Below are 16,317 nucleotides of genomic sequence, written 5' to 3'. Positions count from 1 at the left end.
GCCAGATTGGAATTCATATGTTGAATTCAGGATTAGACATTAGGTATGTCTAGATCGAAATCTGTACGATGTTAAAATTTGAAAACAACATGCACTCTTTTTAGTAAAGAGAATAACATCATAGCATGTGATTCATACCACATGTGCTATGGCGACAAGAAGGGTAGTAAGAGAATGGATCCCTATTTCTCTACTATGTGAGACCTTTTGAGATTATAAGTTAATCTCAGTTTTTACCCTTAATGACTATTTAGCTGTTTACTTGAAGTTTTAATCAGTGTCTGCTACTTTAGCATGTATCCTATGACTATGGATGGTTCGGTCTATGGAACAGAACTAGAAAAACGACTGATTGAAATGAATAGATTCTAGCTAAAAAGGAAGATTAAATAGATTTACATCTTTTGATGTTATTCACTGGTCGATCCATTTCTGTTATGTATAGAAATGAATGTGAATATTAAATATGGAACATGCTTTTGACATAATGGTCATTGTAAGGGATTAGAGATGTTCATATTAATGTAAATGAAAATTATTTAATCTGGGTAAAAAGCAAGACACGGAAATCTCCAAGATAATGGCTATGTGCCATTCGGAGATTGGATGTTTTCTGTATAACGGATATGTTCCGCCAGAAGAGAGGCTATGTGCCATTATGAGAGTATCTCTAATTCATTTGGAAGAACGGCTAAGTAAAGTGTAACAATTTTGTTAGCAGTGATCTCTCAGAAAGCAGCTATGTAAGGTATAACAATCTTCTTACCAATAAATGCTCAATGTGCTTGCTGTCGCACGAACCATTTTCCCTAAAGTATGAATTGAATGTTCTTATTTAGTCTTTATGACTAACTAGTATTTATTTGGTCTTTGTGACTAATTAATGTTTTCTTCAAGTCGTTGTGACTTGATTACAATATAGTCTAAGTGACTTATTTACATGGTCTTTGTGACAAGATCAAGGGCAGAGGCACATAGTAAGGGACCCGGGCTACAGCTCGAGTCCCAATTTATTATCTAATTATATATGTATATAATTTAAGTTTTATTTTTCTCTTATTTTGTGTATCATTGAATTTTTAGCCCGGTAGCCCATGCCCAACTCAGCCCAGTCCATGTCCTGTTTAATTTCTAACCTAATTCCTTGATTATTGGGCGGCGGACAAAACAAGATTGCAAATCTTGTTTTGTCCGCCCAATTTATTTCCATAACATTTTATTTTTTTAACAAATTTAAAATGAAACTTAAAAAAGTTTATTTCCATGACATTTTATTTTTTAATTAATTTAAAAGGAAACTTAAAAAAATAAATTGTAATTAATATCCCTAATTCCTTTTTACTCTTCGTCTATTTTTTCTTCCTCCTTGTGCGTTTCTTGCCGCCGACTCATTACTTCTAAGATTCTCACGATTGCTCCTCCGTGATTCCGATTTCTTTAGAGTTCCGCTAATCCCTCTTTTCCTCTCCGGTGATTGCTAGTTTGCTTCGTGATTCTTATTGCTCTCTCTCTCTTGATTGTTGCACGCCTGCACAAATACGACGTTGCAATTGCTCCACCGATCCTTACCCCTCCTTTTCTCTTCCGTTGTTGCTTCGTGATTACTACTGCTCTACAATTTCTGTAAGTACAAATAATTGTTATCTATGTTTTAATCTTCAATTAAAATGTTTTTTATTTTGCTTTGATAGCTGATCCCAATTCCTTAGTTTTTTTTATCACAGCTAATTGAAATGCATGCCTAATCAATAACCTAATTATAAGATTAAAATGCATTCCTAAATCCATCACAGTTAAATGTTTAACCGAATCAAACAACTAGTTGGAAATGTTACAACAAACGCAAAATGGTTTGCTTTTATTTGTTTGCTTAGTTTCACTTTTTAACTTTTATTCTATTAATTATTTATTATCTACTATGGCAAGAAATACTAGTAATGAAATGCATAAATATGCATGATTAAATGCTTAATCAAAGTTTTTAATACAATGTTGAAATTAATTAAAGATTCTTTTACTAGATATACGGCCAAGCTTTAATTTTAATATGTGGTTACGCTTAAGAAAGGGACAACATATTTTGTAATGACCCGCCTTCTACTGGCTAGGTTGTAAGGTCGGGCCGTCACATTTTGCTGTGCTAAACTATATCCATGACCATCACTAAATCTAGCTGCGGAAGCTGTACTAATTAAAAACTTTGCTAAGCTATTATCATTTCTTTATTCTATGTGTGCTAAGGGGTGTAACCTAACTATTCATGACATATTCTACATCCCCCATGGTCAAGGAACTGAGCTAAGGGTTTTCCAGCTGTTATTAGGCCTCCCAATCGATCCACGGATCGATTGGAATGGTCGAATCGATCCAGTGATCGATTCAGCTCGTTACTGTACTCGGGTAAAATTCTGGATCGATCGGCTGATCGATCCAGGATAATCAATCGATCCAAGAATCGATTTGGGAGCTCTCTATTCGCGAGGCTAATTCCCCCGATCGATTCCGCGATCGATCCCAGGGCCTTCTGTTCGCGACAGACTGCATCCGGATCGATCGGCTGATCGATCCAGAAGCTTTCTGTTCGCGGTACGAACTTCTCAATCGATCGGCTGATCGATTGAGAAGCCTCCAATCGATCAATCGATCGATTGGGGTTTCTGATTTCGCAATAAACTCTGATTTCAGCACTACTTCGTGCCAAATTCACATATACAAGTTCTAACCTAGTTATAAACATACTAATAACGATTAACTGACATTCTAAGCATGAGCACTAACAATCTAACTAGGGCTTTCATGATTCAAACATTAAAATAACTAGAAGTGCGGAAAATAACACTATATGAAAAACTAAAGTCTTAGTTTGCTAATTTATCCAAGATATTTACTCCAAGTTCCTTCCACACACATCTTCATCATTGCATTGACCTCCAGCCTCCGCTAGTCCATTTTCCCTTTACCTTTATTTGCAGTATAAGGAAAATAGTATTTGTAAGCTTGAGAGCTTAGTAAGAAACCATCTACCTCACAAAAACATGCATACGATGCAATTTATGTTTTAAAACATGCTATTTGAAACACATACTGAAAATGCTAAGCATGGCATGACATACAACACATAGGACTAAGAAACTGATCATGACAATAAGAGCTAATTATAAACTATCATGTTGTATTAACAGAAAACTAAACTGATACAAAAGTTGAGTTAAGCTAATACCAATCTGATGCTAAAGCTGTACTGAATTCACATAACTATTTTGTGATGTTTGAAAACTATATTCATAATAGATTAAAATAATAATCATGCTGCTGTTTGGGCCCGACAACTGTACTTGCTGTGCGCGCATCCCTAACTAGACCCGGGTTTGCAAGTCCCGAATTTAGTAGGGTTACTAGGTTATCTGAACCTAGGGACGACTGTGGGAGCCCAACCCAATGGATATCTAATCCAGTACAGTGCCACTGAAAAGTAAAATACTGAACATAGCTAATATTTCTGGTCTTGCTTTTACTAGGTTATCTAAACCTAGAACTAGGTTGTCTGAACCTAGAGGCGACTGTGGGAGCCCACCCATTGGACATCTAGTCCCATCAAAGCTGTAGCAAGACTATATGAGTTGAAAAATGCTTCTATTGCATTTATCTAAGCTATTAAAATGTCTATGGTGGCATTTACTTGAGCTAAGCATTTAATCGGGCACTCGGTGTGCGCTAGTGCACACCCTATGCGCCAAAAACTGCATATATTTAAACTAATGCATAAAAATCATACGGGAACTACTTATACTGCAGGTGAGGGGTTTCTTTCCTCCTGTTCGGAGTTTCTTACAAATCTAGTCGTTAGGTTTTCCGGTGGAGACGATCTTCTTGACGATCCTCTCGCGTCTACGTGTTCCTCTCGCGGAGAGAGGCGTCCTCGTGTCGGAGTCATCGCCGGAAGGTGCTCCTATGGCCCTAGGGATGGAACCCTAGGTGTGCTTGTGGTTGGCGCCGAGAGAAGAAGAGGAGAAGGGGACGGCGTGGCTAGGGTGAGGGTGAGGAAAAAGTTACGTTAAAAATAACTCTTCGCTTATTAATTCCCTATTTATATTAAGTGGGTAATTTCGCCCAACTCTAATATAAATTTAATTGCCTCCCTTTTCTTTCAGCACGGCCCTGCTGGGTTCACTTGGTTACTAGAGTCCACCATAAGTCGTAGGACCCATAGGTCTCGGGTTCAATTCCCGCGTAGGCTATTTTACGGTCCTATTTATTTTTGCTACTTCCGCTACCCTAAAAATTCTATAAAAATATCCTAAAATTCTAGAAAAATACTAGGATATTTATAATAATTATTTTGAGAATTTTCGGACGTTACATATTTCTATTTCTTTTTATTAATCTTTTTCTTATATAGAATTAAACCAGTTGTTTTCTTAATTATTTTTTACTTTAAATAATGTTGAATTTTTAGCTATTGCAGTTGATATTGAATCTATTTAAGAGAAAGTGAGAATTATGTTAGAAATCATTATTTAAAATTTATAAGATTTTATCATGTCAAAATGTGTTTGTCCTAGGTTATTTTAATGTCAAATCAAGAGAGAAAAGGGGGAAATAATATTCTATCATTCTTTAAGCCAAGAATTGATAATCCTTCATCCTCTAAGAGGACCGAGACTAATACATCCATTTCTAATGAAGAGTTCCAACCTCCTTCTAAATCTCAAAGAGTTGAGTTTGATGAAACTTCACTTGAAAGAGATCCTGGATTGCGTATTCCCATGTGGAGACATCCTGTTAATCATCGTGATGAAATTAGACGAGCTTATATCAAAATGGGGCCATATCAACCCAAATTGCAGGAGTACCCACGGTCTGAATCAGGAAAGCAACATCGTCGATTTCAATACACATGATTTAAAAAATTTCCATGGTTAGAGTACTCTCCTTCAAAGGATGCAACATTTTGTTTTCCATGCTATCTTTTTGAATTAAGTGAAGCACAACAATCTGCATTTACAATAGAAGGGTTTAAAAGTTGGAAACACGTTAATGATGGAGCCAAGTGTGCCTTTTTGTCGCATATGGGAAGTTATAACTCAGTGCATAATAAATCTGCAAAATCAGTTGTTGATGTGATGAATGTAACTCGGCATATAGATAAAGTTATGAATCAAGAATTTTCTAAACAGATTCAAAAGAATCGATTAAGACTTGCGGCAACAATTGAGAGTGCCCGTTGGCTTAGTTTGCAAGCATGTGGATTAAGAGGTCATGATGAATCTTCAGCTTCTCAAAATTATGGTAATTTCATTGAGATGCTAAAACTTTTGGGAAAATGGAATGCTAGTATTGGCGATGTAATCTTAGAGAAAGCACTGGGAAATGCAAAATATACCTCACCAGAAGTTCAAAAAGAAATCTTGCATATTATTGGTAATAGAGTCAGAAACAAAATTCGTGCTGAAATTGGAGATTCTAAGTTTTGTATTTTGGTGGATGAAGCGAAGGATATATCTAACAAAGAACAGATGGCTATAATTTTGAGATTTGTTGATGCTCATGATTTTTTACGGGAGTGTTTTTTCCAAATTGTGCATGTTCATGACACCACAGCTGCAACACTTAAGAAAGAAATATATGATGTCCTCACCAGATATAATCTAGAAATACACAATATTCGGGGTCAAGGGTATGATGGTGCTAGTAACATGTGTGGTGCTTTTAATGGATTGCAAGCTTTATTTCTTAAAGATTGCCCTTATGCATATTATGTACATTGTTTTGCCCATCGACTCCAACTAGCGTTAGTTGCAGCTGCTGAAAATGAGATCTCTATATGGCTTTTCTTTTCAAATTTGACGACTATTGTTAATCTTGTTACATCTTCGTCCAAACGCAATGTCGAGTTACAATCTGCTCAAGTTAATGAAATTGCACGTTCTGTTGTTACTGGTGAACGCGAGACTGGACGAGGAGCTAATCAGATTGGTACTTTGCATCGAGTAGGAACTACTCGTTGGAGCTCCCATTTTGATTCTATTTGCGACTTAATAGATAAGTATAATGCAACTATTAATGTGCTTGAAGATATTATCATGATGGTTCCTCTACTTCGATGCGTGGGGAAGCTGGTGGTTCCTTAATTGTGCTGAAATCTTTTGATTTTATTTTTATTTTGTATTTGATGAATAAAATTATGGCGATCACAGATTTACTTTGTTGTGCCTTGCAACAAAAATCTCTTGATATCGTAAATGCAATGGATTTGGTCTCTACAACTAAAGCACTTCTTCTGACAGTGAGAAATGATGGTTTTGATATTCTTCTTTCATATGTCAAATCATTTTGCACAAGATTGGTTGTTGATATACCGGAGATGCGTGCTCGATATAAGCATTCTAGTCGTTCATGCCAGCAAAAGGATGCCATCACAGTTGAGCATCACTTTCATTATGATATATTTAATGCTGCAATAGATTTTCAATTGAAAGAGTTAAACTCTAGATTTAGTGATAAGACAGTAGAACTTCTTATGCTTAGCTCTGCTTTGGATCCAAAAGATAATTTTAATCGGTTCAACATTGATAATATTTGTAATCTCGCTGAGAAGTATTATCCTGAGGACTTCACTGAACCATAATTTGAGATGTCAGCTACAACATTATGAGTTCGATGTGGTTTGTCATGAAAATTTTCAAAAAATGTCCACTATCTCAGAATTGTGTCAAGGGTTTTTTGAAACAAAAAAATTACAGTACTATAATTTGATCGACAAGTTGATTCGTCTACTTTTAACTTTGCCTGTTTCTACGGCAACGACAGAGCGTGCATTTTCAGCTATAAAGCATGTTAAAACAGTTCTTCGTAATAGAATGGGAGAGGATTTTCTAACCGATTCTATGATTATTTACATTGAAAGAGAGTTTGCTTCAAGTATTGATTCGAATTCTATCATTGATGAATATTATACTTTGAAGAATCGTAGAGCACAACTTCGATAATGTGTATGTATATATGGATCATAAAATAATTTTTTTACTTTGTGAGTTATATGTGCTAATTAATTTTTTTCTATTTTTATTTAAGAAGTTGATGGTGTGAAAGTTCTTCAACTGAAAATTGCAACTGGAGCGCAATTCAAGTGGTTAGTTGATTAGATACATTTTCATGTTTGTCCCATTACTTGCTATATATTTCATTGGTCACTCAACCTTTCAAGACTTTTTATTTGTTTGTGTTTGCTACACCAATATTTTGGATTAATGAGGCGAGATTAGTTTTCCTTTTTATGTTATTGAACTTTATACTACTAACATTTTATACTTGTCCTCTCATGTTTTGCAGGATTCAACCTACAAATACTTCGAGGTCATTACTGCTGATGCAGCTCATAGTATCATTATCCGCAATGACCCAAGGATTAACTCCAGAGTTACCAACTTGCTTTTATAGTTACCTTTTGTCCAGAATTTGATGTGATTTCAACTCAGAGTTTTAGTTACCTATTTGATGTGCTTGTCTAGTCCATAAATTTTGTGATTCTACTCAAATTTAGACTTCTATAAATCTTTTAATAATTTATATTTTGTTATATTTTTAGTATCTATCATTTTCCTATCTAGTTGATGAATGAGACAATGAGTGTAGTTGTTCAATTTATCTTGTAAAAATTAGTTTCTAAAATATTTTTGTGGGATAATATTATATGTTTTTCTTAATATTTTTTAAAAAAATATTAAGAAACTTAATGACGGATATTAAATTTCATCGCTAAACAACGGATATTAAATTTTACAGCTAAATTTAACGATGAAATCAAATTTTCTTTACAAAATGCATTAGCGATCAAAATTTTTATGACATATTAGTTTCTAATAATTATTTGTTCATATCTAATGCATATAAATAATTTTATTTTTCGTTAAAAATTTTTAGCCCGGATAGATTATAATTCCTAGCTCCGCCATTGGACAAGATGACCTTTATGGATTGACTTGGACGAGTAGGAGATGTTGGAAGATGAAAGGGCAATGTTGGAAGATGAAAGGGCATCCCTTCCCCTTCATCTTCTAGCCCATTCATTTCCTCCATTAATGGAGGAAGAGGAAGAGTCATCTTCCTTAATATATATATGCGTCCAAGCAAAAGAAAAAAAGGGAGGGGACTTGCTATGTGCAAGGTTGAGAAAGGGTTCGTCCCATATCGAAAAGGTCACTGTGCAAGGTTCGTCCATGTGCACAAGATTGTAAAAGGATAGAAGAACATTCAAGATTGGTTTGTCCAATCTCGCAAGAGGGATTTGGTTTGTGAACCATGAAAATCTTTCCTATTTTGTGATCGTTCTTCTGTCAGTAAGTTTTACCGGCGCTGATTGTAGATCTGCGGAAGATCACTGTAAGTGTTTACAGTTTTCATGTTTACTGTTTTTCATACTTAGAACTGTCAACAGTTTGGCAAAATTTTTGTGAAAGGCTTGAATGTGAGTACAAGTGTAATATTGGAGGTTTTTTGGATTGATTGTGGCATCAAAATCAAGCATGCTATTTGGCATGTTGTGGCTTTCTCATATTGCAAATTTACATTGGAGGTTTACTTTGTGTTTATAATGGTATTTTATGCATGCTCTATGGGAAAGAATGTATGTTATCAGATGGTTTTCTTATGGATTGGGATTTCCTTGAGATGTTTGCTGGACTTTATATTTCATAGAGGTTTTGTATTGGAGGTTTTCTTTGCGCTTATATTGATATTCTTGCATTATTCATTTTGGTGTTGGAGTTTATGTTGGTTTGAAGGCAGAGCCTGGCATGTTGTGATTTTCTCAGCTTTCAGATTTTGTTTGCTTTGCTGATATGAAGAAGCTTGGTTGGATTTATGCTATGTTTTCTTTTGGATCTTATGACTGAGATTGAAGAAGGTAGAGCATTTGTGGAAGTGTGGTCTTTGTGATGGGTTTCTGTTGAAATTTGTGTTTGCTTGAAGATGGTGGAGATTGGAGATTTTTCAGATTGCAAGATTCATATGGGAGTTCTATGCAAGATTCATAGGGGAAAATGGATATTGGCTCATTAGATAGAGAAGACTTCTTTGCTTTCACTTATCCAAGTGATCTACCATAATTTCTTATACTGATTTATTCCTTTTCTTTTGTTCATGTAGCAATAGGTGTCATATTTTCTGCCACGGATTCTGTCTACACCTTGCAGGTTACGATGCTTATGTATTCATTAGTTCTAACTGAACAAGTAAATACTTAACACAGGTTCTTAATCAAGATGAAACACCTCTATTATATAGCTTGGTATTTGGCAAAGGAGTTGTTAATGATGCTACATCTGTCATGCTCTTCAATGCAATTCAAAACTTTGATCTTGTTCAGATTGATGCCATAATCATATTGAAATTTTTGGCAAACTTTGGATATCTATTTGTCACTAGCACCCTCCTCAGAGCTTTTGTATGATATTACTTCATGCATTTTACTACTAGTTCTATATTTTTAAAGATAAATATCATCTTGTATGATCAAAAAATATTTAATCTATTTTTTAAAGATAATTTGTAGACTTGTTTATTTTCTCAGGCTTTGTTTTATGTTGCAGTTGTTGGGTCTAAGCGGCATCCTCACAATATTCTTTTATGGGATAGTCATGTCACACTATACCTAATATAATGTCACAGAGGGCTCCAGAATTACTATCAAATATGTTACAAATGATCTCAATGCCTTTATTTTGTATTTGTTGATAAATTTAGTTTCAAAGCATCCCACTGATCAAATAGAGTCCACTAATTATTATCCATCTCTCTTTGCTTTCCTTTCTTGCAGCTCCAAGCATGCATTTGCCACAGTATGTTTCATTGTAGAAACCTTCTTATTTCTTTGTGTTGGAATGGATGCATTGGACATCGAAGAATGGAGGTTTGTTAGTAGTTGGAATGGTTTGGAAAAAAGCATTGCATGTGTCTTGATATGAAACATTTACATGAAATTTGTAGGACTCATGATAAAACCATAAACACTACCTGCAAGTACTAATAATACAAGACTTAATCTGCGACACCTAATACCTAATAACATTTCTGATTCTCTTTCCTCCAACTAATATTGATTCTAGCTAAAGTAACATTCATGTGCTTTTTTTTGTAGCCCTGGGAAATAGTTCAGATCAGCTCGATCTTGTTAGGGCTAGTTTTGGTTGGTTGAGCTGCTTTTGTATTTCCACTCTCATTTCTATCCAACCTAACAAAGAAATCTCCAGACGATAGAATCATTTTCAAACAACAAGTAAGTGCATATAAAATCATTTTCACTAAATTCATTAGATTGATTTAGCAATAAATTCACATAAATTTAGACAGATTATAATATGGTGGGCAGGTCTCATGAGATGTGTGGTGTCCATAGCACTTGCTTATAATCAGGTTATCAAATTTGATTTTTTTTTTTTTATGTTTTTTCATAATAGATCTATTAATATTAAATAAGGAGGCATAGATGTTTTCCCTTATTTATTATATGTCTAGTTCAATCAAAATAGTAATGTTACATTATAATACATTTCTAGACATTCAAGATGTTTAGCATGATTTTTTTATCACCCTGTAATTCTTTTGATAATCTAATTCAAATAGATGATTAGAAGGATAAAAGTATTTTCAATTTTCATTTAATTTAACAAATTTTGATAGTATATATCTATTGAACTTACAGTTTGCAAGATCTGGACACACTCAACTGTGAGGAAATGTAATTATGATCACTAGCACTATCTTTGTTGTGCTCTTCAGCACTGTGGTAAGTCTTTGTGTTTGGGAAATTACTAAATACATATCAAATCCTGTTATGTTTGCCACCTTCTGAATTCAAATTTGTTGCAATATTCAAGCTAACTAAATAATCAACTTGGTGATTATCAAATGCATAAGCAATTTTTTTTGGAGTGAAATTTCTAATTGTTTTACTACCTTATAATGCCTCCTAGGTTTTTGGATTGATGACTAAGTCATTCTTGATCTTCTTATTATCGCATAGTGCAAAGCACTTCAGCAACATGTCCTCTGATTCATCAACCCCTAAATCTCTCCTATTATCGCTCATGGAGAATGGACATGCCTCAGAAGATGAAATAGGGGAGCATATAGCCCGACCATCCAATCTTAGACTACTCCTCACAAAACCAACTCACACGGTTCATTACTATTAGCAGAAGTTCGATGATACACTCATACGCCCATTTTCTTGAGGATGCAATAGAAAATACAATCGCATGGTTATTTAAGTTTATAGTTTTGTATGATTAATATATATACTATTTTGTAGGAAAGAAATTATGTTACTAAGTGAATTTTTTATTATTTGTTTGGATTGTTTTACTTAAGTGTGATGTTTATGGTTGAATATGATATGATAATTGTTTGAGTTTTTATTGTATAATTGTGTGTATGTGGTATATGTGTGTGATATATGTATGTGATATTATAATTTGTATGATAGCGTGTGTTGTGCATTGTGAATGTTGTCGATTGTTGAAGTGTATATTAAAAGCCTAGCTTTTGTAAACATTTATTTTTGAAATAAAAGAATCACATTGGTATATATCTACATTTATTTGTTAAATATAATTGTTCAATTAATTTATATAGTAGATAACATGGAGTGTGGTGTCACACTCAGAAGATCATATTATCGATTTTCTATAAATTACAAACAGTAGCTCACGACTGAGATGGAAAGGAACAAACCATCAGAATAGTCGTAGTGTAATTAAGTATTAGTTTATCTTGACTAATAAATTACACCGATACACTTTAAGTATATTGAGTAGGACCATTTAGGTAAGTTCTTTTTGTACTGACCTAGTAAAAGAACTAGACCTTAGTTATTATGGAAGTGTGTGCTCTTAATCCTAATATAATAACAAGCACATATATTTAATATTTATTTCTTTGACTTATCAAAGGGTGAGGCTTAGCTCGATAAATCAATATGCCCGATAAGTTGGGAAATGATATTACTTATAGTGTGTGTTGTTAATTATAGAAGGAATCTGTGTCCTAGTTATCTAGGTTGAGAATGCCCCCAAGAGGAGCTTATAAGGATTGTCATGTTAAACCCTGCAGGTGGACTTAGTCCGACATGACAATGAAGTTGAGTGGTACTACTCTTGGAGCTAGATATTAATTAAGTGAGTTGCCAGTAACTTACTTAATTAGTGGGCATTCATAATCTTAAACACAAGGAGACTTACACACTCATGATAAGAATGAGCCCATAATGTAATTTGGGATTGGTGCGGTAGTGCGGTAATAACTCTCTAGTGGAATGTGTTATTATCGATGAGCTTGAGTTGTGTGTTCGGGGCGAGCACGGGATACTCAAGCTCATCGAAAGGCCAAAATCAATTTCTCCTCTAGGTCCCTGTCGTAGTCTCATTATAGCCTTAAGTCCATCCAAATGTAAGGCTCTTCTTGGTGTCCAAGAAGTGGGCCGATCCAATGCTTGGTGACCAAGCAAGGGCCGACCATATCCTCTTCTATAGGGGCCGACTCTTTGCTTGGTGACCAAGCATGAAGGGGTCGACCACAATATTTAAACAAGGAGGGTTGTTTTTGAATTTTTAAAATCTTCGCTTTGTAGAAAACTATAAGTTTTAAAAGAGAGATTTTAATTTTAAAAACTTTCCTTATTTGAATTTGGCCACATGTTTTAATAGAGAGTTTTAAAAGTTTTAAAACTTTCCTTTTTTAACCATCCTCATGGTTTAAGAAAAAAGGAGGAACATAAGTTTTAAAATTAAAATTTTCTATCATCATGTTAAAAAAGAAAATTTTATAAGAGAAGTTTTAAATTTTAAAACATGGTTTTATTTTTTAAAACTTTTCTTTTTTAACTCTAGGAAAGAGAGCTTATAAAATTTTATAAGAGATTTTTCTTCTTGTAAAATTTTATAAAAAAATATTTTTTCTTTCCTAAATATGGTGGCCGGCCACCTTGCTTGGTGCCCAAGTAAGGGGTCGGCCAAAGCTCAATCCTAAACCAAATAAGATTGATCACAACCATTGATTTGGTGATTGATTCAATCAAGAGGAAAGAAAAGGAAAAAGGAAAAACTCTTGGACGATTTTATTTTTGTAAAAAGTTTTTTCTTATTTGCCTTGGGCAAGTAATATAAAAGAAGGGGTGAAGGGGGCTTCATGAGACACAACTCTTATTCTTTGGCTTGGAGACTCTCTTGGTGGTCGACCCCTCTCTCCCTCTCTTCTCCCTTTGCTCTCTTTTCTATTGTGGTGGTGGTGGCCGAATATTGCAAGGAGGAGAAGCTCTTTTGGGTGGTGTTCATCTTGGAGGATCGTCGCCCACACGACATCCAAGGCGAGGCGAGAAATACGACATAAGATCTCGAGGTCATTAGCTTACAAAGAGAAGGTATAACTAATAATTTTCTTCCGCATCATACTAGTTATTTTCTTTGTAAGAATTCTAAATACAAGAGGCAATTAGATCTATTCTTTCGAATTTATTTTTCGAGTTTGTGTTTTCTTCTTTTTCGAATTTGTGATTCGATTATTCTTTTTGGTTAACCTAGAGTTATTTAAGGAAATAAATATTAGCTTTCCTTAAAAGGTTTTGCCTAGGCGGTGGTGGTTGCTCCCATATCCAAGAAGGCCATGTGTCTCGCCATGCAGTCCTGGAAGCCAATTTTGGAAATTAATATTTATGGAATTAATAACTTAGGTAGATTTGAATCAATAGTGTTAAGTTCCGCTTGCGATTCAAATCTAAACCATTAAGAACAGATAAGTTAAATTTGGAATCAATGATGTTAAGTTCCATCTGCGATTCCTAATTTAACTTCTAAAGAACACAATAGGTTATTTAAGGAAAGGTTCGACACTTGTACAAAAATTTTTGTACAGTGGAACCGGTACATTTTCTTAGGACTAACCAACACATGCGCTGCGAATGTTGTCGATTGCTCTTAACCATAGCGCGTGTTGTGCGTTGTGAATGCTCTTACCGCAGCATGCGGCGTGCGTTATGAATGCTATCGATTGCTCTTAACTGTGGCGCGTGCTGTGAATGCTCATAACCGCATCATGTGGCGTGCATTGTAAATCTCTTAACCGCAGCGCACAGCGTGCACTGTTGAAGTTTTTAGACTTTTAACAACTTGTAGTTGTACATCATGCAATGTATGTTGCGGATAACATATTTGCACACTGCAAAAAGTCATATTTGTTGTAATGACATGGCAACAATGACTCTTCATTCCAAACATCTTTAACATGTTCATATCCACGCATCAAGCCATATTCAAGGTATATCCATCTAGGAATTTGATTTCTTTCAACCAACTACATAAAGCCTACTTACCATCTTTGTCCAATGTATAACAAGTATGTGGAAATTTATTGGTTGTTTCATCCTGATGCAACTCTAGTATACTAGCTAGTTAAATTTTTTATGTAATTTTGTAGTGATTTTAGTTCTTCCAGGCATATTCATCACAGTGTTAAAGATATTATCGAAGAAATTGTTTTCAACATGCATCACATCTAAATTATGTTGAATAAGTAGATACATCTAATATGACAGCTCTCAGAAAATGTTTCCAACCACACTTGCATTGTCTAACAATATATTTATCTATCTCATCATAATTAGGCTAAGATACTGATAGGAATCCATAGATGTCTATTTGGTCAATGATTTCTTCACCTGATTTAATTGTTGGTGGAAGTTTCTTGACTACAACATTCTTAATGAAAATTTTCTTAGTTAGACCTAGAATAAGTACAGTAAAAAACATGAATTCATCTTTTATGCACATCTATGGAGGTAACTTGTATAGTGTTAACATAACTGGCGAAGATGAATATTATTGTCCCAACTGATCAAATAGCTGAAATCCATCTATAGAAAGTCTCAGTCACACATTATGTGGTTCCATTGCAAAGGAAGGAAATGTTGAATCAAGATATTTCCATACAAGGGAGTCACAAGGATGACACCTTATATCTCCTTGGTGCACATGCTCATGATGCCACCTCATGTGGCATGTTGTTACAGCGGATGTATATAAGTGTTGAAGTTTAGCAATTAACGGGAAGTAATACATAACTTTTCATGCAATTTTTTTCTTCTTCTTTCCTGATATGCGACTATCTTGTTTATAACGAGGGTGAGTACATATTATATATTCAATCAGTTCACTATCTTTATTCAAACATATCATGTAATTATTAATGCAACAATCAGTTTTCTCTACAAACAAACATAAATCCCTCACCAATTTCTTTGTACTGTAAAAATTATGAATCATTAGGTGATTAGTAAGAAGAAACTCTGACATCAATTAATAAATGTCATCATAACATCGTTCTAAAAAATTATATTTTACCTTGATGTTCAATAACCTTACAATAGCTGATAATTGAGAACGACCAGATGGAATGTCGTCTCACACTTCTCTTTCACTAGCCTTTAACATGTCATACAATTGTTGAAATTCAAGCATTGTATTTCATCTATATTGGAATAATCAATTTCATTTATTGCATCATGGACCATTAATTACATTGCATTGTTATTATATGATGTTTCCCCTAGAGTAGTTATGCTAGATGAAGAAGCAATTGAAGATCCATTTAGTTCTAAAAAATAAGGCTCTTCGTGATAGTACAAATTGTAGTAATCTGGAATAAATCCTTTTTTCCAAAGATGTACTTTCTCAGTGCCCTCATAACGGAAAGCTTTATTTCTACATTTGGAATGATTACACAGGCAACGTAACTTAACATCATTCATACATTCTGGATGATTATTATCAATATTCATAAACTCTTCAACTCTAGTTAAATATTCATTTAGGATAAATCCATTTTCTAATCTATTATAAATTCAAGCTTTGCTTATATATATTGTATCCTAATGAGCATAAAATTTTCCAACATTACTAACACAAGTACAATAAATTTATGACCTAATTTAGTAACATAAAATTAACTTTTTAGCTAATATATGTAGGATCGATGCATGTGAGAGGGAGGGTGTGAATCATGTGATTTTAAAACTTATCTTTTTACGGGTTTTGAAACTAGTGCACAACGGAATTAAAAATAAAATAAGAAATAAAAACACAAACACAAGTGGTTACTTGGTTCGGATCCTTTGATGACTCATACTCCAAGACCCACGATCTCTCAGACCATATCGATGGATAATTCACTAACTTCTCTACTGGTAAAATCCCAATAAAGTAATCGAATACAAAATAAAGAACTAAGAAAGTGTAACAACCCTACACTTTCCTTTTGAATATATAA

General features: G+C 34.2%; 1 protein-coding gene and 1 pseudogene across 1 annotated transcript; both read left to right on the top strand.

Annotated features, from left to right (window-relative positions):
* The first annotated feature begins 5,069 nt into the window (after nucleotides 1-5,069).
* LOC122026306 (zinc finger MYM-type protein 1-like) lies at nucleotides 5,070-6,131 on the top strand. Its single transcript, XM_042585010.1, has one exon. The coding sequence runs from the start codon at nucleotides 5,070-5,072 to the stop codon at nucleotides 6,129-6,131; it is 1,062 nt and encodes a 353-aa protein (XP_042440944.1).
* Nucleotides 6,132-6,689: 558 nt separating this feature from the next.
* On the top strand, nucleotides 6,690-11,234 carry LOC122026216 (annotated as a pseudogene).
* The last annotated feature ends 5,083 nt before the right edge of the window (nucleotides 11,235-16,317 follow it).

This window comes from Zingiber officinale, chromosome 1B (genome assembly GCF_018446385.1).
Source record: "Zingiber officinale cultivar Zhangliang chromosome 1B, Zo_v1.1, whole genome shotgun sequence".
NCBI classification, from domain to species: domain Eukaryota; kingdom Viridiplantae; phylum Streptophyta; class Magnoliopsida; order Zingiberales; family Zingiberaceae; genus Zingiber; species Zingiber officinale.
The sequence above is the reverse complement of the archived record's forward strand: the minus strand, read 5'-3'. Positions and strand labels throughout refer to the sequence as shown.

What these genes read in the sequence shown, in the direction of transcription:
- LOC122026306 (XM_042585010.1), top strand. Translation starts at nt 5,070, where the DNA reads ATGGGAAGTTATAACTCAGTGCATAATAAATCTGCAAAATCAGTTGTT.